The 21,712-nt window shown below is 40.7% G+C and overlaps 1 protein-coding gene across 1 annotated transcript in view; it reads left to right on the forward strand.

Moving 5' to 3' along the window:
- PHLPP1 (PH domain and leucine rich repeat protein phosphatase 1) overlaps positions 1 to 21,712 on the forward strand; it is a 209,958-nt gene that overhangs the window by 120,575 nt on the left and 67,671 nt on the right. The window contains exon 4 of the mRNA XM_079717492.1: positions 8,882 to 9,048. Within this exon, the coding sequence (XP_079573618.1) occupies positions 8,882 to 9,048 (167 nt within the window). The remainder of the gene's footprint in view (positions 1 to 8,881; positions 9,049 to 21,712) is intronic.

The raw sequence follows: 21,712 nt of genomic DNA on the forward strand, positions 1-21,712 counted from the left end.
TTAAATGGAAAACAAGTAGCCTGTTTCTAAGAGAGCATCATTTAAGTGTGCATTTGTGTTACTTCTTTTTTTTTTTTTTTTTTTTTTTTTTTTTGCGGTACGCGGGCCTCTCACCGCTGCGGCCTCTCCCGCTGCGGAGCACAGGCTCCGGACGCGCAGGCCCAGCGGCCATGGCTCACGGGCCCAGCTCCGCAGCATATGGGATCCTCCCGGACCGGGGCACGAACCCGCATCCCCTGCATCGGCAGGCGGACTCCCAACCACTGCGCCACCAGGGAGGCCCTGTGTTACTTCTTTTAATGGAAAGTTAGAATGTAAGTTTTTTGTGGTTAGCAATCTTTTCCCTTCTCCTTTGCCGAGGAGATGCTCCCTTTGGGGGAATGCTGCCGTGATGGAGCTCAGAGACACTCTCAGGTGGTCATATTCTAAAGAGCTTGTTTATACATATTTTGCCAATAAGGAAATGAGGAAGGAACTCTGAGTTCAGATTTGATCTCCACCCAAGCCAAGCTCTATTTTTCTGTTCTCACTGAGAAACACAATGGGCTTTGTGTGTGTGGAAGGAAGATAACCGTCAGAGGGGCACGGTTAGTGATTCTGGAGGCCGCGGGTACCATCTTCTCCGAGCCTCTCACACTCAGAGAGGGTGAGGTGCCAGGTGTGCCTTTCTAGTTTAGGCTGTACCACGCGCTCATGGGGCACATCCTGCAGCTCTGCCTGCTCCTGATGGTGGGGTGCCAGCCTCTGCACCGGTGCTGGGGAATATCTGCCCATCTGGGCGCGTGAGGGGACCGTCAGTGCTGGAATGGCCTGGGGAGCTCTGGAGTTTGTGTTCTCTGCTCTGTGTGTCCCTACCGCACCACTGCATGTGCATTTTGGAATTATACTTGTTAGATGTCTGTGTCTTCAAGGGACCCATTTTTTGAAGACGAAATGTGCATCTCTCCAGTATCCAGTCCAGTGTCTGTTTCATAAAGGCAAATGGTAGATCCACGTTGAAAGGTGTACTCATCCCCTCTACTCACCTGCAAAGAGAAGTCGGGATGCCTAGGAGGAACTCTTCGTCTAAATTTCTCAATATTGTTTTTCTTTATTGTTACAGTCTAGTGCTTTTACAGTGAGCCGTGTGTTTTATTTATTTGTTGGCTTATGTGTCAATCAGTCATCTATCTAACGCTTCTCTTTTCTTTCTCTCTCTCTTTTTCTGTTTCCCCCCCAACTTCCTTCTTTCCTTTTCCAGCCTGCAGCTCTCTCCATACTCTTTTATTCTTTGGTCCCTTAACGATGTTTTAACTGGTACCTTATAGTTTTAGTAAGCCTAATCTTAAAATCATAGTCCCCTCCCTTCCCTGAATAATTTGCCCTCAGAGAGTTCCATCTCTCATTTTTGTCTGTCAGTGATAGCCTCTCCACATCTTCTTGTTTGTCTTCATTGATTTGATTACATCTGGTGGTTTGGAATGGTGTGTAAATTTGTGTATTTTATTTCTTGGGTTTAAAATTTTTTCATAGCATTTACTCATTTAAGGCAAAGAAATGATAAAATACCAGAATTCCAGGTAGAATTTACTGAGTCCCAAATTGGCAGTTTGATATGCCCCTATTTGGACATTATTAATGTATATATTGTAATTAATTTTATAGGAAGGTTTTCTGCATCTGCTGTTAAACAGATTTTATAAAATGATAATTAGTACAGGATCAAGAAATGAGATGTCATTGTGAAAATGTCTGCAGTCAAGTTAAGGCATTTCCTATGTTTGTAGAATTTTTTTAAAGAAATGATTGCATGTTTTGGAGCAGTGGCAGCTTAAAGTTTATTAAAATTGGAAATTTTTTGTTTGATATTATTATAAAACTTTATTGATGAGGATGAAATTAAAAATAAGTCATTAGAGTGCTTAGCTAAGAAAGATGAATAAACTCTATTCTAAATTTATATTCTCCTACTTCATGTCTTCCCAAAGCATTTTTGGGGGATGAGAATTAAAACTAAGTCAGTTGAGGTTAAGAATTTTTTACAGAAGTTTGGTAAACTCCCCAGAGACTATCCCTGTAGCCAGGGCATAGTTTCCCAAACCACTAAAGGCTAGGCCAGAGCAATTAATGACTCAAAATGCCAGTTTACAGCAGTATTTTACTTTGCACAAGCGGAATTATTTGTGCTATTTCAGCTGCTTTGACCAAGCCTTTCAGAATCATTTTGTTCAATTTTGAGCATGCTTTGCACATAATAAGGATAAATACCACTTCACTGAAGTATAGTGGGGACAAAAAAATCACGTGAAAGTTATTCTGAACTTTCCGTTGCTTATAAAAGAAGATTGTCCACTAAGTGAACGTCAGGAATAATGTGAGTATTGCAGAGTGCAGTCCTGTTGCAAGGGAAGATGATAATTTTGAAAGCACCGAGGGGATAGGTTAGGGTTAGGATAGATATATTGGTTTAGAAATGCAACCCAGCTAGACTCAGAGCAGATACTTTATACAAGCATGCTAACGGTTGGTAAAGAAAGGACTCAGGAAAGCGTCAAGCTGAGTAGGATGTTAGAACTGTGTAGAAGCGCAGCAGGTGATCTGGAAAGTTTGTTGTTCACATTATCATTTTTATGGTTAATCTTCAATGGTCTTTGGGGAAAATATTTTGAGGGCCCAGTGAGCTTTTGGTTCCTACGTGTTCACAAGTCATTTGGAAAAGAAGACAACGTGAGCCAGTGGTTGGGATTCACATTCATTTTAATGTATCTCCAAAAGTATAGCGGTTTATGGGGGGAAAAAATCCCATTTGATTTACTAACTCTAAATTATTAGCCTTAACATGTTTTGTTGTTGTTAATATAAACTAGCACTGATTTCCCAAGCCATGGTTACTTGAACTGATCTTCTAAAACTTGAATCCATTCATGTGCGGTTCATTGATGGTCTGTGAGGGATGACATCAAATCGTCTTTACTCTGGGCTGAGGGTTATGTTAGGATTTGATTGTGGCAGTTGGAGGAGCCTCCCTTTGGGTAGGACTTGAACTGTGTTGGGGCCCTGACTCCATGGCATATGCTGTCATTCAAACTCTGCTGCTGCTTTCACTGTGTGACCTTGGGCACACCCTTTAACCTTCATCTTTGAAATGGGGATAAGTCCTTATTATGCTGAGTTATTGTGAAGACTAAAACTTAACATTACATCTAAAGAAGAGTGCCCCCTAAATGTTAGCTGCTATTATTGTTATTACTATTAGGAAAAAAAAAAAAACTAGAATAATAAAAGGCTACTTGCTCTGAGGTGTATACAGGTGGCTTTCTCTTTTTTTAAATTTCTTATCTTGAGGAGGATATTAGTTTTTTTTTTTTTTTTTTTTTTTGCAGTACGTGGGCCTCTCACCGCTGTGGCCTCTCCCGTTGCGGAGCACAGGCTCTGGACGCGCAGGCTCAGCGGCCATGGCTCACGGGCCCAGCCGCTCTGCGGCATGTGGGATCTTCCCGGACCGGTGCACAAACCCGCGTCCCCTGCATCGGCAGGCGGACTCTCAACCACTGTGCCACCAGGGAAGCCCGAGAATGTTAGTTTTAACAGGTGCTATATAGGTGGGTCACAGCCTCTTTGGGTAGCCCTTTTGGTAGTTTTTTCATCTGGGAGTCCAGCAAAACCTCTTTGTGGTGGTGTCCTTATGTGCCCAGGTGGATCTGGGGGAAAGCGTTTAGATCTCCCCTTTGTTTCAGGGTGTGGGACTGGGCAGGGGTGCAGCTAGTGGTAGTAGCTCTCGTGGTCGCCTTGGCCGCCCACCGCCCCACTGCCATCACGGCATGTCTAATTTCTGTTCTCGCTGTCCCTGTTCCCCGGTCTGCTGCGACTCCCACAGACCACGTTTGCTTGCTGTAGCTTTGTTACTGTGCTTTCCTCCCCCTTGTTTCCAGCAGGAACAGCTTGCGATCCAGAATGAGGAAAGAAATCAAATACGACTTGACATTTAATTGTTATCTTGTAGCTGTCCAAAGAGAGTATTCAGTATGATGCTTCAGCTGAAATGGAATGTGTCCTCCACAGAGTAGTCCCCACATGGAGGAATGCACCAGATGGGTCAGATGCAAACTGGTGAGAAAGGAAGGGTTGTAAAGTAGTCCCCTGTCATTCTTCCAGCAGATACTTCCTGAGGGTCGTACTAAGTGCTGAGCACAGGGCACATTGTGAACAAAATAGACCCAAATCCCTTCTTTATGAGCTTACAGTCAGAGACAGAGACTCTTCTGGAACCTTTCCACGACGGCCCATTTTGCTCACATGAAAAACCAGAATCTTTTTTTTTTTTTTTAATTTATTGTATTTATTTTGGCTGCTTTGGGTCTTCGTTGCTGCGCCTGGGCTTTCTCTAGTTGTGGCGAGTGGGGGCTACTCTGTGTTGCAGTGCGTGGGCTTCTCATTGCGGTGGCTTCTCTTGTTGCGGAGCACGGGCTCTAGGCACACGGGCTTCAGTAGTTGTGGCACACGGGCTCAGTAGTTGTGGCTCACGGGCTCTAGAGCGCAGGCTCAGTAGTTGTGGTGCACAGGCTTATTAGTTGCTCCGCGGCATGTGGGATCTTCCCGGACCGGGGCACGAACTCATGTCCCCTGCATCGGCAGGCGGACTCTCAACCACTGCGCCACCAGGGAAGCCCAAAGCCAGAGTCTTTACAATAACCTAAAAGGCGGTGCAAGATCTGCTCCCCCCGCCAACCCCCTTACCTTTCTGACCTCATCACAGGTCACTCTCCCCTGTCTTAACTGGTCTTCATGCTGTTTAGAACAGACCAGACACACTCCTTTTTTAGGGCCTTTACACTGGCTACTTCCTCTGCCTGGAGTGTTCTAGATAAATCCTTTCAGCTAACTTCCTCATGTCCTTCAGGTCTAAATGCCACCTTTTAGGTGAGGCCTATCCTGACCAACCTATATAAATTACAACCTACAACCTTCGCAACAATCCTGACCCCTTTTTCCTTGCTCTATTTTTTCCATAGTAGTTACCAATTTTTAACATATACTTATTTGTGAGATAAGTTTAATGAGGGCAGGGATCTTCTTATTGTTTACTGAAGCATACTAAGTGCTTACCCAGGTCAGTAATAGGCATATAGTTGGTATTCAATAAACATGTTGAATGAATGAAAATGAAAAGTACTATGGAAAAGAATTAAGAAGGGTGTACTAGTTTCCTATGGCTGTTGTTAAAAATTACCAAAACCTTGATGGCTTAAGACAACAGAAATTTGTCCTCTCACAGTTCTGGAGGTCAGAAGTTCAAAATCAAGGTGTCGGCAGGACTGTGCTCCTTTTGAAGGCTCTAGGGAAGAATCTATTCCTTGCCTCTTCCAACTTCTGGTGGCTCTAAGCATTTTTTAGCTTGTGGCCCACATCCGTCTCTGCCTCCGTGGTCACATTGCCTTCTCTTCTCTCTCAGAATTCCCTCTGCCTGTCTCATGAAGATGCATGTAATTGTATTTAGGGCCCTTCCAGATAATCCAGGATAAATAAGCACCTCCTCTCAAGATCCTTAATCACATCTTTTGTCATGTAAGATAATAGTCACTCCTTTGCCATGTAAACTAATATTCACAGATTCTGGGAATTCGTACGTGAACATACCTTTTGGGGGGCCGCCATTCGGCCCACTACAAAGGGTTGGGATCCTTGAGTTACAGGGGAAGAATCGTCTCTGATGCACCACGTAGTAGAACACTAGGATGCGAGGAAAGCCAGGAGACTGCAGTCATCCATTTCCCCCCTTTTTACTGAAATTTTCATTGAGATTACATTATTTTTTTCCAATTAAACACACACACACAGAAGAGCCCAAAGGATAATATTACAATTTCCACGTACTGGTCTTGGCCTCCCCAGTCATTAACATACTGACATAGTTCCTCCATATCTTCCATTCTTTTCTTTTTCTTCCATTCTTATTATAAGTAAATCGCATCACAGCTAAATTCCAAATCCCCTATGCTCCCATTCCTGTTTCCATTTCCCTCCCTGCTCATCTAGAGGCCGTCACTGTCATTGATTTGGCATATGCCCAATGCATAGTGTGTAGCTTTACTGCACATATAACTATTCACACATAATATACGGAGTTGTTGTATGTGTTTATCTTAAAAATGTTTTTCATACATGGCATTATAGTGTATGTAACATTCTGCAGCTTGCTTTTTTTTTTTTAATCAATCCAGGTTGATACATACAAATCTAGTTCAGTCATTTTAACTGCAGCTCTAAGTGGCAGGTTCTCTCTCTCTCCTGGCTTTAGAATGTATATCCCAGAGAAGGCCTTTGATTAGCCTAGCCTGGGTCACATGCCAGTACCCGTTGGATCAATTTGTGGGTTCAGCACTGGGGAGCTCTGATTGCTCGAGCCGGGAATCCATGCCTGCTGCTGTAGCCATAGGGTCAGCCTACTCTGCCGCTCTCGTCAGAATCACATGCATTTGAAGGATTGTTATAGAAAGAAGTGGAAAAGGATTTGGGGCCGACAGAAACACAGATTGCCACTTGAGTTTCAACCTTGAGCTTGGACATCAGGTCCTCTGGGAAGCCTTCCCTGACTCCTTAGATCGTGCTCTGTGCCCTTGCACTTAGTATATTGTCAAGTAGTATATTAATTCACCTCTCCTTGAGGTGCACTCCTTTAGGGCAGACTGTGTCTGTCTTGTTTTACTCCTGTACCTCAGGAAATGGAAGGTCTGACACACCATTCCCTCCTCACCACATATTTTTGCCTGAATGATTCCACCGAGTATAACTTTCAACCTCACTTCCCGTGAATGGGTTCCTGCCAGGGAATCTTGTGTGGCTGTGACATGTTTGCACCTACCTTTCTGCCCATTAAATTCTGGCTTTTTTTCACATCATTTGGTTTGTGTGGGTGACTCGGCCTGTTTTGGATTTTCTTTTTCTTATTTAATAGTGAAAATTCAAGGAAAGATGAAATTGCTAAAATGCAAACTCAGACTTCCTTTGTAAAATCTTTTGAGATGAGCCCTGCCAGGCCCTTTTCATCCCACTGTCCCCGCAGCTTTCATGTGTGCACAGCAATTTCTTTCTAACCTCAGACATGCCATCAGCAGAATGTGTTTTATGCAAAGTTACTTCTGAATACCTTCTTTAGCATCAGGAGAATGTGGATTCCAATGGGTATAAGATGTATTTGGAAGTAGTCGTAGCAATCATAAATGGTCATAGCAGTCACAAATTATTGAGCGCCTTTTCTGACCAGGCATGTGGATGGCGGTGTCATCTTATGCCTTTTCTACAGGTGAGGAAACAGGAGCTTGGAGAGCTCAGTGATGCACTCAGCTTCTCTCAGCTCCTGAGTGGTAGAGCCGGGATGCGAATCCACACACTGACACCAGAGCCACACTCCTAAGGACCATGTTCTGCTGCCTTTTATAATCATGAAAGAGTAAAGCTGGGGTTTGAAATGTAAAATAGATAGCTAGTGGGAAGCAGCTGCATGGCACAGGGAGATCAGCTTTGTGACCACCTTAGAGCGGTGGGATAGGGAGGGTGGGAGGGAGGGAGATGCAAGAGGGAGGGGATATGGGGCTATGTGTATATGTATAGCTGAGTCACTTTGTGAATCAGAAGAAACTAACACACCATTGTAAAGCAATTATACTCCAAAAAAGATGTTTAAAAAAAAAAAAAAGCTGGTCACCTGGGGTTTGGTAATAGAAAAGGACATCGAACAGATCACAAATACGGAATGGAGTTTTTGCCATAAAGCTTTGATAAAGATAAGGCATGAGGAGGAATCAACCCAGATCTTAGAACAATAACCCCACAGGCTCTGTGAGGGAAGAAGGAGCCAAGGTGTGTGTACGTGGGCCTGAAGCCACGTGCCATGGCATAACCTGGCGCCACAGTCCCTGGAATGTGGGAGAGAGAATACACACTGCCCAACGCTTTTTCTGCTTGCAGCATGCCCTGTAGCCCTGGGACTCTGGCTATCATAGGAGCCATTTAACTGGGAAAACTTTGAATATGTGGATAAATATTTAGACATAAAACAAATTTCACTTAGAATACCTATGTGAAGCAAAATGGAACCTGTGGGAGAGGCAACACGAGAAGTTCACAGCAGGCAAGCAGTGGAATCTGATTATGTGCTACCACTATTATTAAAGATACGTACAAGGCCACTGTTCCTGCGTTTCTTTGTGCTGGTTTTTTTTTTTGTGTGTGTGTGTGTGTGTGTGTGTGTGTGTGTGTGTGTGTGTGGTAAGCGGGCCTCTCACTGCTGCAGCCTCTCCCGTTGCGGAGCACAGGCTCCGGACACGCAGGCTCAGCGGTCATGGCTCACGGGCCCAGCCGCTCCGCGGCATGTGGGATCTTCCCAGACCGGGGCACAAACCCATGTCCCCTGCATCGGCAGGCAGACTCTCAACCACTGCGCACCAGGGAAGCCCTGTGCTGTTTTAAATCAATATATACAAGGGCTTTCATAGGTTCTGTGTAGATCTTAGTGTCTATCTCCCAACCCTGTATTTACTCTACAGTCTTGTATTATTTAGCTCTGAATTCTCTTACCATGAATGTTTTCAGGAACATAACCCCTACAGTTGGAGGAGATTACTGATATCACTAAACTTGATAGGATAATCTGTGCTCTTTGTAACCTGTCTCCTATACTAGGTTACTGTAAGTACCTTCCACAAGGGACACTGTTTCCTGCCTTTGTAATACTTTGCTCAGTTCTATCTAAGTAAATACTCTTGGTTTATATTTGAATAATGGTGCTAATTGCATAGCGGGTCTGTGTTCCCAAATGAGGTTATCTTGTTTCTGTCCTTGGAAAACAGTTATAGGAAAAAGGATGGTATGAAAATTGAGTTGTGTTTTTATCCCTTTCTAGGTTGCATCACAGCGTATTAGCTCAGTGGACCTCTCATGTTGTAGCCTGGAGCATCTGCCTGCCAACCTCTTCTACAGCCAAGACCTCACTCATCTCAATTTAAAACAAAACTTCCTAAGGCAGAGTCCCAGTCTACCAACTGCAAGGGGGCTCAATGAACTGCAAAGGTGAGCATGCAGAAATGGGTGGATAATTAGGACGGGGAGGGGTGTCAGCTTCTGGTTGTTTCTTGAATATTCTGACTAAAAAACTACAGTTAGTACCTTTCTCTTTCAGAGGGCAGGGTAATAGGACTTTAGTAGTGAAGACATTTTCAGTTCTCATTCTGAAATTTTTTTCAAGGTCTCTGCCTTTGAAATGAATGATTTATAATAGTCATTAGCTGGATAGATTTGTATAAGAAGAACTCTTCTCTTTAAATCGGTTGTATTTCTTAATGTGTCTACAGATGGATCTGTGAAAAGTTGATATTTGCTGTGTTACTTCTGAACTATAGGGGTTTGGTCAGATTAATTACTTCTTTCAAAAGGTCAGTTTTTTCCATGAAAAGATATTTCCTTAGAAATTTAAGAACAAAAGTTTAAATCCATTAATACCACACCATCTGGGTGATTACTGTATAGGTTTCAAGAGTCGCATGTGAAATGAGAAGGGGCTGCTCCTCTAGTTAGAGGGAAGGGACTTTATTTGCATCTATCTGAAACAGATTTAAGAATTTACCATATTCATTTCATTTTCTTTTTTGGAGCAATGATCAATCTTGATTCTGTGGTAAATGAAACCTCTAATATATATTTGTTGCAAATATGTGAGACTATAACTACAGAAGGATATAACTTTTAAATAAATAATGGATAGTTCATTTGTTCTTAAATGACTGATAATGATCAGAGATTAAACTATGGAAATTAACCATTACGATTATGTGTTTATGGTTTTTTAACATCCAGAAAGAATAATCCAATAAGTATTTATATAAAGTTTGTGCAGACATGTAGAATAAAGGAAGAGTATTTTAATTTTCTTTTCAGATGATTGTGAATATTCTTCTTTGATACTATACCAAAACTTGACAAGTGGTAATTTCTTAAATGTTGGTCTCAGTGTGGAATGTAAAATCCTATCAGTGGACTTTTAAAATTCTTTTACATTAGGATCCATTGATCTTTCTCGTACTTTGAATGGATCTTTGCCCATACATCCTTTTATTGCATTAAGTATTGGTCATTTGGAAAATACTGGTTTGTTGGGTAATAATGAGATTCCAGATGTTAATGTATTTCATTATGCAGTTTCAAGAAATGACAGTTGTTAATATCACCACTGATCCCATCAGAAAAATCTTTAAGTATTGGGAAGTTGTCAGGCTCAGTGTGGAAAGAAGTTTTCCAAAATTTTAAATTTCAGTTGAAAGCATGAAGGCTACCCTTGGCAACAAATACTGTCAGTTGTTTTTCCTGAAGTGACCTTCTTACTTCATTGTAGAGAAAACGTCTGCCAAATACCCAAGTCTGAATACTGAGTTTGTCAGTTGTTCTTTCAAGTAAAAGTGGTATTCCATGAACATTGTGACTAGTTTGGCTCACAACTCAAATAATCGTACAAGGGTTTTCCTTGGGATAACCATCATACTTTATATACAGCAGAAGTGCTTTATGTGTACTTCCCATTTTATCACCCAGAAAATAAAAAAGATATGTATTCAGCGGTTGAGATGTAATACAAATAACTTTCTTGCATCATCAAGGACATTTTTAAGTAAAATTGGCATTATGCAATTTTTTTTGAATTTTATTTTATTTATTTTTTATACAGCAGGTTCTTATTAGTCATCCATTTTATACGCATCAGTGTATACATGTCAATCTCAATCTCCCAGTTCATCCTACCACCACCCCCACCCCCCTGTGGCTTTCCCCCCATGGTGTCCATACATTTGTTCTCTACATCTGTGTCTCTATTTCTGCCCTGCAAACAGGTTCATCTGTACCATTTTTCTAGGTTCCACATATATGCGTTAATATATGATACTTGTTTTTCTCCTTCTGACTTACTTCACTCTTTAGGACAGTCTCTAGATCCATCCACATCTCAACAAATGACTCAATTTCGTTCCTTTTTATGGCTGAGTAATACTCCGTTGTATATATGTACCACATCTTCTTTATCCATTTACCTGTCGATGGGTATTTCGGTTGCTTCCATGACCTGGCTATTGTAAATAGTGCTGCAGTGAACATTGGGGTGCATGTGTCCTTTTGAATTATGGTTTTCTCAGGGTATATGCCCAGTAGTGGGATTGCTGGGTTGTATGGTAGTTCTATGTTTAGTTTTTTAAGGAACCTCCATACTGTTCTCCATAGTGTCCGTATCAATTTACATTCTAACCAACAGTGCAAGAGGGTTCCCTTTTCTCCACACCCTCTCCAGCATTTGTTGTTTGTAGGTTTTCTGATGATGCCCATTCTAACTGGTGTGAGGTGATACCTCATTGTACTTTTTTTTTTTTTTTTTTTTGCGGTACGTGGGCCTCTCACTGCTGTGGCCTCTCCTGCTGTGGAGCACAGGCTCCGGACGCGCAGGCTCAGTGGCCATGGCTCACGGGCCCAGCCGCTCTGCGGCATGTGGGATCCCTCTGGACCAGGGCACGAACCCGCGTCCCCTGCATCGGCAGGCGGACTCCCAACCACCACGCCACCAGGGAAGCCCCTCTCATTGTACTTTTTATTTGCATTTCTCCAATAATTGGTGATGTTGAGCAGCTTTTCATGTGCTTCTTGGCCATCTGTATGTCTTCTTTGGAGAAATGTCTATTTAGGTCTTCTGCCCATTTTTGGATTGGGTTGTTTGTTTTTGTGATATTGAGCTGCATGAGCTGTTTATATATTTTGGAGATTAATCCTTTGTCTATTGATTCGTTTGCATATATTTTCTCCAGTTCTGAGGGTTTTCTTTTCATCTTGTTTGTAGTTTCCTTTGCTTTGCAACAGCTTTTAAGTTTCATTAGATCCCATTTGTTTATTTTTGTTTTTATTTCCATTACTCTAGGAAGTGGATCAAAAAAGATCTTGCTGTGATTTATGTCAAAGAGTGTCCTATGTTTTCCTCTAAGAGTTTTATAGTGTCCAGTCTTACATTTAGGTCTCTAATCCATTTTGAGTTTATTTTTGTGCATGGTGTTAGGGAATGTTCTAATTTCATTCTTTTACATGTAGCTGTCCAGTTTTCCCAGCACCACTTATTGAAGAGACTGTCTTTTCTCCATTGTATATCCTTGTGTCCTTTGTCATAGAGTAGTTGACCATAGGTGTGTGGGTTTATCTCTGGGCTTTCTATCCTGTTCCACTGATCTATTTCTGTTTTTGTGCCAGTACCATATTGTCTTGATTACTGTAGATTCATAGTATAGTCTGAACTCAGGGAGTCTGATTCCTCCAGCTCTGTTTTTTTCCCTCAAGACTGCTTTAGCTATTTGGGGTCTTTTGTGTCTCCATACAAATTTTAAGATTTTTTGTTCTAGTTCTGTAAAAAATGCCATTGGTAATTTGATAAGGATTGCATGGAATCTGTAGATTGCTTTGGGTAGTATAGTCATTTTCACAATATTGATTCTTCCAATCCAAGAACATGGTGTATCTCTCCATCTGTTGGTATCATCTTTAATTTCTTTCATCAGTGTCTTATAGTTTTCTGCATACAGGTCTTTTATCTCCCTAGGTAGGTTTATTCCTAGGTATTTTATTCTTTTTGTTGCAATGGTAAATGGGAGTGTTTCCTTAATTTCTCTTTCAGATTTTTCATCACTAGTGTATAGGAATGCAAGAGATTTCTGTGCATTAATTTTGTATCCTTCTACTTTACCAAATTCATTGATTAGCTCTAGTAGTTTTCTGGTAGCATTTTTAGGATTCTCTATGTATAGTATCATGTCATCTGCAAACAGTGACAGTTTTACTTCTTCTTTCCAATTTGTATTCCTCTTATTTCTTTTTCTTCTCTGATTGCCATGGCTAGGACTTCTAAAACTATGTTGAATAATAGTGGCGAGAGTGGATGTCCTTGTCTTGTTTGGTATTATGCATTTTTAAAAAGAAAATTTTTGCCATGATTGCCTGGCAGAGAAGAATACTGTGACAATGGGGACAGTTTGATGCTGCACTGAATTAGCTCCATAAGCAGTAAGAACTCCAGAAGGATATTGTGCTTGAGCACTTCCTTATTGTTCCCTGGAGCTGATGGTTACAGTGAAAGGGAACCACAGGAACTTCTTGAACTTAGGTTTTTATATGCCCTATGCACTCATAATACTATTTTTACTGACACTACTGTAATAAAGTTACAATGATTTTTTTGCTAAAGGGTTATATCATGATTTAATCTGTTTTTGAGGCTTGAAATTATTTTGAAGTATTCTTGTGTATTTCACAGCATTGTAGGCTTCTGCACTTCATTACAGAACATCAAGAACTTTATATCATGTTATTAAATCCTGCTGTCTTAGAACAGAAAGGGGCATAGAATTTATCCAAACCAGTGCTCTCATTTTAGAGATGAGGTAGAGGGAGATGTTAAATGCCAAAATCAGGTTAACGGTTACCTTCTGGGAGGCATTTGGGGATGCAATTAGGGAATGGTTTGAAGAGGATTTCAACTATATCCATAATGTTTATTTCTTTACAAAAAATTAGAGACAGACAAAATGTTAATATTTGAAAAAGCTGAATAGTGGATACTTGGATGACCATTATTATTTTCTGTATTTTTCTATTTGTGTATTTCATAATAATCCAAAAATTAAAGCCTAAACAAAAAGGAAATCAAAATGCTTCTCATAACATACGGGAATATGATAGTCCCAAAGGGTCAGCATATATGGACTAAATACCTAAATACCCAGATGGAGGGATATTTGGGGCATTGCCTTGCCTGTTGGTGCTTTCAGAATCTCCTGATTGGTCCCTCATATCTGTTGATTCTAAATCTGTAAATAGCTTTTCAACACGTCCACCTTTCTCGTCTGCTTCCTCTGCTGCTTCTCCTCTTCTCTTAGCACATACCCTCTCCACCCAGCTGTGAGGGGAAGCACTTCTCAGCTCTCACAGGGGCTATTGCAGGAGCTTTGGAGAAATGGTTGTCTTACTGTCGTTTTCCCACTGCAATTCATCCTCTTTAGTTTTCTTGCCTACTATTTTGTGCATTTTTTGGTTTTGTTTTGTTTTGTATTTTTAAAAATTTAAACTTTGGTCCCATCAAAGTAATATCCTATATAGAGTTTTAAAAAATCTTAATAGGCAATAAGACATAAGAAATAGGAACTCCAGCCCATCCTTATACCCAAGTCCTTTTCCCTAGGCAACTACTTTTGATTCTCAGGACTCTTCTTGCTGTTTTCTTCCATCTTCTGAAATAGTATGTATGTACTGCTATTTTTGAATTTTTTGTTATTGGGCATTATGGGTTGGCATGTTACAATGGAAGATGAGGATTTAACTCTTAGATTGTCTCACAGCCCCTCAGCCCCATGCCACATGCCCAGACCGCCGCTTCCCCCATCCTCTCAATGTACTGATATCCGTTTCTGGTTAAGTAGATGTTGAGGGCTCACATTATTTTGAGCATGGAACTGTGATTCTCCTAAGCCACTTAAATGCAATGATTACATTTCCTTTCCTGTGCTGGCTGGATAGTAGCCTCTCTTTTTCACTGGTGTACTTTTCTTTTTCTCTAGTGTTGTTAAGGTGGCAGAACTCTAACCCTCTTCTCAACACCTTTATCTTGGAGACTTCTTCCCTCCTGGAGCCAGCGTAGGTACCTGCTCCATAGGCCTGCTACCGAGCTGTTGTCCTGGGGTTACCTTTTGTCATTTTCCTGGTAGTTCCCTTTTCGTCTCTCCTGTGTTTTCTATATGTCTTCCTGTGTCTAGCGATTCTTTCTTGGTTTACTCCCTCTTTCTAATGGAATATCTTCTAGGATCTTCCTGAGAAAGGGGACATGGGAGACAAATTTACTAGGCACTTTGTATATCTAAAAATATATTTCTCACACACTTGATTGATAATTTGGCTGGTCTCTGGATAGGAAAACATGTTTCCTCAGAATTTTGAAGCCAGTGCACTATTGTTTTCTAGCTTCTACAGTTGCTATTAAAAAGTGTTATACTCTTGGTTCCTGTCTTTGTAGACCTCCTTTCTTCTTCTTCTTCTTTTTTTTTTAATAACCCCCAAAGAGGCTTTAGGATTTTCTTTTTTAGCAGTCTTTATTCATTTCAGCAGCTATGATGAACACTCGATCTGAAAAAAATTACGTCCTTCAGTTCTGGAAAACTTCCTCATTGTGTTTTTTGATAACCTCTCCCCGCCTTGGTTTTCTCTTTTCTTCCTCTGAATTCCTATTGGTTAGGCAGGACCTCCTCATTTGTCCTCTAAAGCTGTCATTTTCCTCTTTGTCTTAATGCCCTACTTCTTGACAGGTTTTCTCTCCTTTATCTTTAACCTTCTGAATTTCTGCTGTCTGATATTTTTTAAGAGCTCTTTCTTGTTCGTTGGTTTAATTTGTGTGCATTTTAACAGCATTCTGTTCCCCACCCCTGCCACGGGTGCATTCCTTCTCTTTCTGAGGACATTTTTAATTAATTTTCTTATTGCACTCTCTTGATTTCTTTTTTTTCCTGTTTGTGTGGGTGTCTGACTTTTATGTTAGGAACTTGACCTCACTGTTTGGAGATCCTTTGCTCTCTGTTCCTATTTAATGGTGAGCTGCTGAGAAGCGAATTGGGTGCTGTGGTCTGTGGACAGCACTTCTCCTCCATACAGCTTCATTGCAGTGCTATCGGGGGTGAGCCTTGTGGTTTCCTTGGGGAACTTCCAAAGACAGTATCTGTGGATCTTCTCCCTAGGACGTGTCAGTTTTACTTGAGAGGAATCCTTTGGTCTTCTGCCTGGGCAGTACATGCCAAGATTCAGGGAGTGGAGTAAGGAAGAGAGCTGCAATCTCAGGGTTTAGCGTGTGGATTTTTATTTGATCCCCTGTTTTCAGAACAGTGTTTTCTACTATTCCTGATGTCTTTGAGCCAGGACTCTGGGATTCAGTTTCTTGCAGGGAATAAACTGTCTCCTGCTGGAATTGGGGAGAGGATCTGGGGTCTCATGTAATTCCTTATATTCCTTATATAATCTTTTCGAAGTCTTTTTGTAGAAGTATAATGAGTGTACAGTTCGATGGGTTTCCACAAAATGAACACATGTGACCAGTGCTCATACTGAGAAATAGAAAATTACTATTTTAAGGGGGGGCACAGAAGCCCTCCCTGTGCCCCTCCTCTTAGCACCCTAAAGATAATCACTGTGCACACTTCTAACACCATAAAGAGTTTTGCCTGGTTTTGTTCATAATATAAACGAGTCATATAGTATGTACTTGTGTCCCGCATCTTTCATTTACATTTTTTTTTACAAAGCAAAACAAAGCATATCAAGTTACATATTATCAGCTTGCACTGTATAGTGTGTAGTATAAAGCCATGACTTTGATTTATTTAAGGTGGGAGACTTTTCAGTTTTGCATTGCCAGGAAAGTTTGTTAAGTTTCTTTTTTTTTTTTTAACCTCTTTATTGGAGCATAATTGCTTTACAATGTTGTGTTAGTTTCTGCTGTATAACAAAGTGAATCAGCTATACGCATACACATATCCCCATGTCCCCTCCCTCTTGGGTCTCCCTCCCGCCCTCCCTATCCTGCCCCTCTAGGCGGTTACAAAGCACTGAGCTGATGTCCCGAGCTGTGTGGGGGGAAGGTAGGTTGAGGGGACTTGGATGTGGAGGCTGAGCAGCTGGGAAGGTGATGTTGTATTTGCCCTTCGGGAAAAACTAGGCTTTAAACCAATTTCTTTTTCTCCACATACTAATGTGAGATTTTTGTCTCCCATCCCCATTATTCATGAAAGATTTTATTGCCAAGTTTTCAAAGTAGTAAGTTTGTAAGTATATGTGTACACACACCCAGATGTTCGATGCTAGGAATTGAAATTATATATATTTAAAACTCATTTTTACTTCAGAAAGCACTAATGTAGCTTATTTAGGGTCATACTGTTATTATGGTATTTTTGAGATATGCCATTTATTTAATTTATTATTTTTAGTTGTATGTTTAAGGAATTTGTGTTGATCTCTAGTGTATGTTTCACAGGGAATATGTTAGAGAGGTACCAAAGGGTAATTTATTTTTATGTTTTTACCATAGTCTCAAGGGATGAATTTTTAGGTTACAGTGTCAGGGCGAATATCCAGAGAGAAACTTTACATACAAAGCATTTATAACGCATAGGAGTTCTAAGACTTTTTCTCTTAACCACATATCCCCCTAATATTTTTCTCTCTATTGCAAATTCTCACCTTAAACAAATGAGCAATTTCCATAGAACATTTAAAATGGTATTTGCAGCAGCATTCTAATTCTGGAAAGATGGCATGCTGATATACACACACAGGCCAGCAGTTTCAGAGGGAAAACATTGTTTTTGGAACTACCAGTGTTTGTTTTTCCTTTATTGGCATTGGAACTCTTCAGTTAGTTTTCAAAAATAGAGGCAAGGCAAAATCAGAGTAATTTTTGGTAGTTTTCGTGGTTTCTTTCCGGATTTTGTATGTTACTAATAATTATGATGCGTTATTTACCTCTATTTTATTAATACGTAGTATTTCACTTATATTAACTGTATTCCATTTAGATGACCCAGATGGTATTAGTACTAAATTGTTATTATTTGCAATGGGGAATTGTTTTAATAAAATATAGTAAGTTTCTTTGTAAAGTCAATGAAGAGGACAACTTTTTGTTGGCTTAAATTCAAGGGATATAATTTTCCTTCCCATGTCTTAATTTTATTGTTTTTAATATGGTATCAAAGCAGCGTGAACTTATTTGTACTAAATTATATTGGTGTTCAAACGTTTCAAGTGTACTTTTACATTTAAAAGAGCTAAATCTATCATTTATTAAAATTTCATGTGTCGTAATGTTGTATTGACTGATCTAAAGTTTGTAAGGGATGATAGCTCACAGTTCTTTCATGGTGATATCCAGTGCAGTGTTTACAAAGGGCAATGTCAAGAGCAAACTCAAAAGCCAAGTTTGATAGAAATAATTTGTATGTGTATGTTTCTGGTAGCTTTGTCCACCCACGGTACTTGGAAGGTTACCTGATTAGATGTGAAATTTCTTTCAGCTGAAAAGACTAAGAGAGATGGGAGAGATGAGAATTTTTCAAATGGGAGTGAAGGAATGAAGTTGAGTTGGGTGTGCAAGTATGTGGGTGTAAAAGAATGAAAGTTATTGAAGAAATGAGCATTGAGAAACTCATAATTATGCCTGGCATTTATCAAGTACCTTTCTTCTTAGAAAGCTTAATTTTCTACATTTTTATTCTCCATGAAATGGAAAACAAATGACCTTATTTCCTACCCTGTTCTTTTGGGGATCTTGGCATTCCAGAGCTACAGAGTTATTCGTTTTAATGACTTATCCTGACCAAAAGTTCACATTTCCAGGTTTTTATAGAAAGAGGGATTTTAATTTTTGTTTTTATCAGTGATTTTATCAGTGACTCACTTTTAATGGAAACAGTGATGATTCATTAACATAGTGGGATCAGGAGTGGCATGCTAAAACATTTTTTCAGCTTACTCGCCAGACATAGACTGCAGTACTTAGAACAGTTTCAGCTTCTTTAAAGATGCTCTGTCATATAAGACATATTACAAGCAAACAAGAGCCACTCACTGCTGAAGGAAGGGCATAGCGGATGCATTAAAGACCAAACACTTAGCACGGTCGCTGCTCAGGGCTTGGGAAGGAATTTTCACCACTGGGTTTGGTGAGGCTTGCCAAATGTCTAAGGAATTTCAGAGACTGTATGGAATGCCCTTCTTCCAGTTAACTTTTCCCAACACTGAAGTTCCTTTCTTTGTACAGCTTTGCTTTTCAGATGGAGTTTTGATCCTCTTGGGAAGCTTTCCATCTCACACAATTCCCATTTTCTTTCCCTGAGCATTTGATCAAAGGAAAGCATTTGCTTGGTGCTTGGGACACTGAGATTGTGTAGCCTTTGGTGCTCTCCTTGGTGACGGCTCTCGGCCTCATTTCTGGCAATAATAGCCTATTTTCTTCTGCCCTCATACAGCGCATTTAGAAGAGAGGGCTCAGAAGAAACAAAAGATTTATTTATCAACCAGACTATATTAAATTCAGTTTGCCCTGTTGCCTTCTTGGGATCCTTTAAGATGTTCTTTAACTTTTTTTTCCCCACTTAAATAAAAAGTGGGGAGAGATCTTCAGAAGCCTTGGCTTGAATCCAGTAAGGCTGTATTGTATTCTGGCCAATTCTGTTCTTCTGTTTGTTTTAGTTGAGCTCCTGGCTGTACTCTCTCAGTTTTAACTGTAAGAGTTTAATGTTAAACATAGTATTTGCAGAAATTTGCTATTCTGAGTGGTAACCAACTTTTCACTTTGCCTAGCTCTTAGGGGAAAAGGGTAAGCGTGCAGTGAGCGGGCCAACAGATAATTATTTTGCCGTTGTTGATGGTTAAATAGCATAGTAACTTGTGACTTGGGACCATGATTAACATCATTACCGATAACTTCTGAAATAATGTTCTGGTTGCTCGTGTGAGGATGCTGATGGAAACCAGTCATGTTCCTCTTTCTCCCTCCCTCCTCTGCCTCATGTCAGACAGACACAGCTAACAGTACAGCTAACACTGGAGCCCCTTCTAACAACACACGTGTGCAACTTTTGAAAATTAAAGACCCATGAGGGTTTCTGTTGGTCCTAAGAGTGCCTGTAATTTTGATGTCACTCGCCATGCGCTCTGTAGTAATAGAGCTTTGGACGGAAGAGTCAGATTCCTGTTGTCATTTCCCATGGCTGGGTTAGGATGGTGATGCTAGAGCTGGCAAGGTATTTGACAGAGGCCTCTGGAAAGTAGGGCACACCCATCTCTCCCCGGTGATGTCTTTGGGACTCGTAATTAACAAGAAACCTTAGGGAAAATCTGACTTTCCAAATAGCTGTACTCTCCTCCAATTTAAAGATTTCTGTCAGAAGGCTCACTTTCACCCCACATAGAGAGATCATGTGTGTGTGTGTGTGTGTGTGTGTGTGTGTGTGTAGGGGAAGCACAAGAAGGGAAAGGGAGCTGTTACTTGATTTATGTAATACACAAATCCATGTGTTCTAGACTCCCCTGTTCAAAAATTTTCGTAGGTAAATAGCAGTGTCTTCATCTGGAATTCGAGGTGCTCTGTGAATACTCTAAGCATCCTTTATGACCACAGGAGTTCTTTCTGCTTAACAATATAGTCTGTTTAACGTTTTCCAAGAACACCGTGGAGTTTTTGCCCCCCAAATTAGTGTTTCTCAAAATGTGATTTATGAAGTGCCTACATCAGAATCACCTGGGGTATTTACTAGAAACAGAGGTACCTGGTGTTCATCCCAGACCTGCTGAATCAGAACCTCTGGTGATGGGGCCCTGGAATCTGCCTTCTAACAATGCTAACTGAAGTTTGAGAAACAGTCACACCAGCCTGTTCTTTTTGAATGCTCTCTTCTCAATTCCCCATCTGCCTATTGAACTCTTGTTCATGTCCCTTAAGTAAAAGTGAGTTTTCTCTTCTGCAAGCATTTATGGTATTTTTTTCCCAGTACGTTTCATCCTCTGCTTTTTATTATAGAAGCTTTGCTCCCAAACTGTTTCAAGTTCCTGGAGGGTGAAAAACATGCCTGGTTCACATGTGTATGCTTCACACCCTTTATGCCTGATAAGAACTCAGAAAATGTTTAGTGAATGAATGGTTCAGTCCTAGGATTGAACTTTTTTTTTTTTTTAATTTAATTTTGGCTGTGTCGGGTCTTCATTTCTATGCGTGGGCTTTCTCTAGTTGTGGCAAGCGGGGGCCACTCTTCATCGCGGTGCGCGGGCCTCTCACTGTCGCAGCCTCTCTTGTAGTGGAGCACAGGCTCCAGACGCGCAGGCTCAGTAGTTGTGGCTCACGGGCCTAGTTGCTCCGCGGCATGTGGGATCTTCCCGGACTGGGGCACGAACCCGTGTCCCCTGCATTGGCAGGCAGACTCTCAACCACTGCGCCACCAGGGAAGCCCTGGACTTTTATTATACCTAGTAAACTTTGGGTATTGGATTTTTTATTTTTTCTATTTAACTATCAGATATGCCTGGTCTGTTTGTGATGTGAGCTTAAGCTTTCCATGTCTGAGCATGTTTTCGTGACATGATTATTCTTTCCGGCTTTAGCTTATGTTCACCTTCTCCTTTGGTAATCTAATATCCTTGATAGAGACATTACCTGATTTTCATTTTTACATATCCTTGTATGACTCAACTGTGATTTTATCGAAGTATACTGTGTGGGTCTTCTCTGCTTTGAGAAGTGGAAATAGCATCCGTTTTCTGCCTGTTACAGAAATGTTCTTTTTATATTTTGTTATTTGTCCTACTAGTGTGGAGGTTAATATTAAACATCTCTTGAATAGTATCTCAATTAAATTGGCTAACTATGGGCAGATCTGTTGGTGAGAAAATGAAAACATGTAGTCATGGATAAAGTGAGAAACTATTTCATAAGAGATGTTTAACTGTAACATAACATATTTCTTCTTTGTTTTTTTGATTGTTATGTTGCCAATTTATAAAAGAATCAGCAAGTGACCGATTTATGCCACTGAGGACTTACTGTTTTCGTGAATTTAGTTAGTGCCCAGTTCCTGTAGATCTAGTGACTGCTCTTAACGCATGGTTACCGTCCTGTGATTTG

The sequence above is a fragment of the Hyperoodon ampullatus genome, assembly GCF_949752795.1.
Source record: "Hyperoodon ampullatus genome assembly, chromosome: 13".
In the NCBI taxonomy this organism is placed as follows: Eukaryota; Metazoa; Chordata; class Mammalia; order Artiodactyla; family Ziphiidae; genus Hyperoodon; species Hyperoodon ampullatus.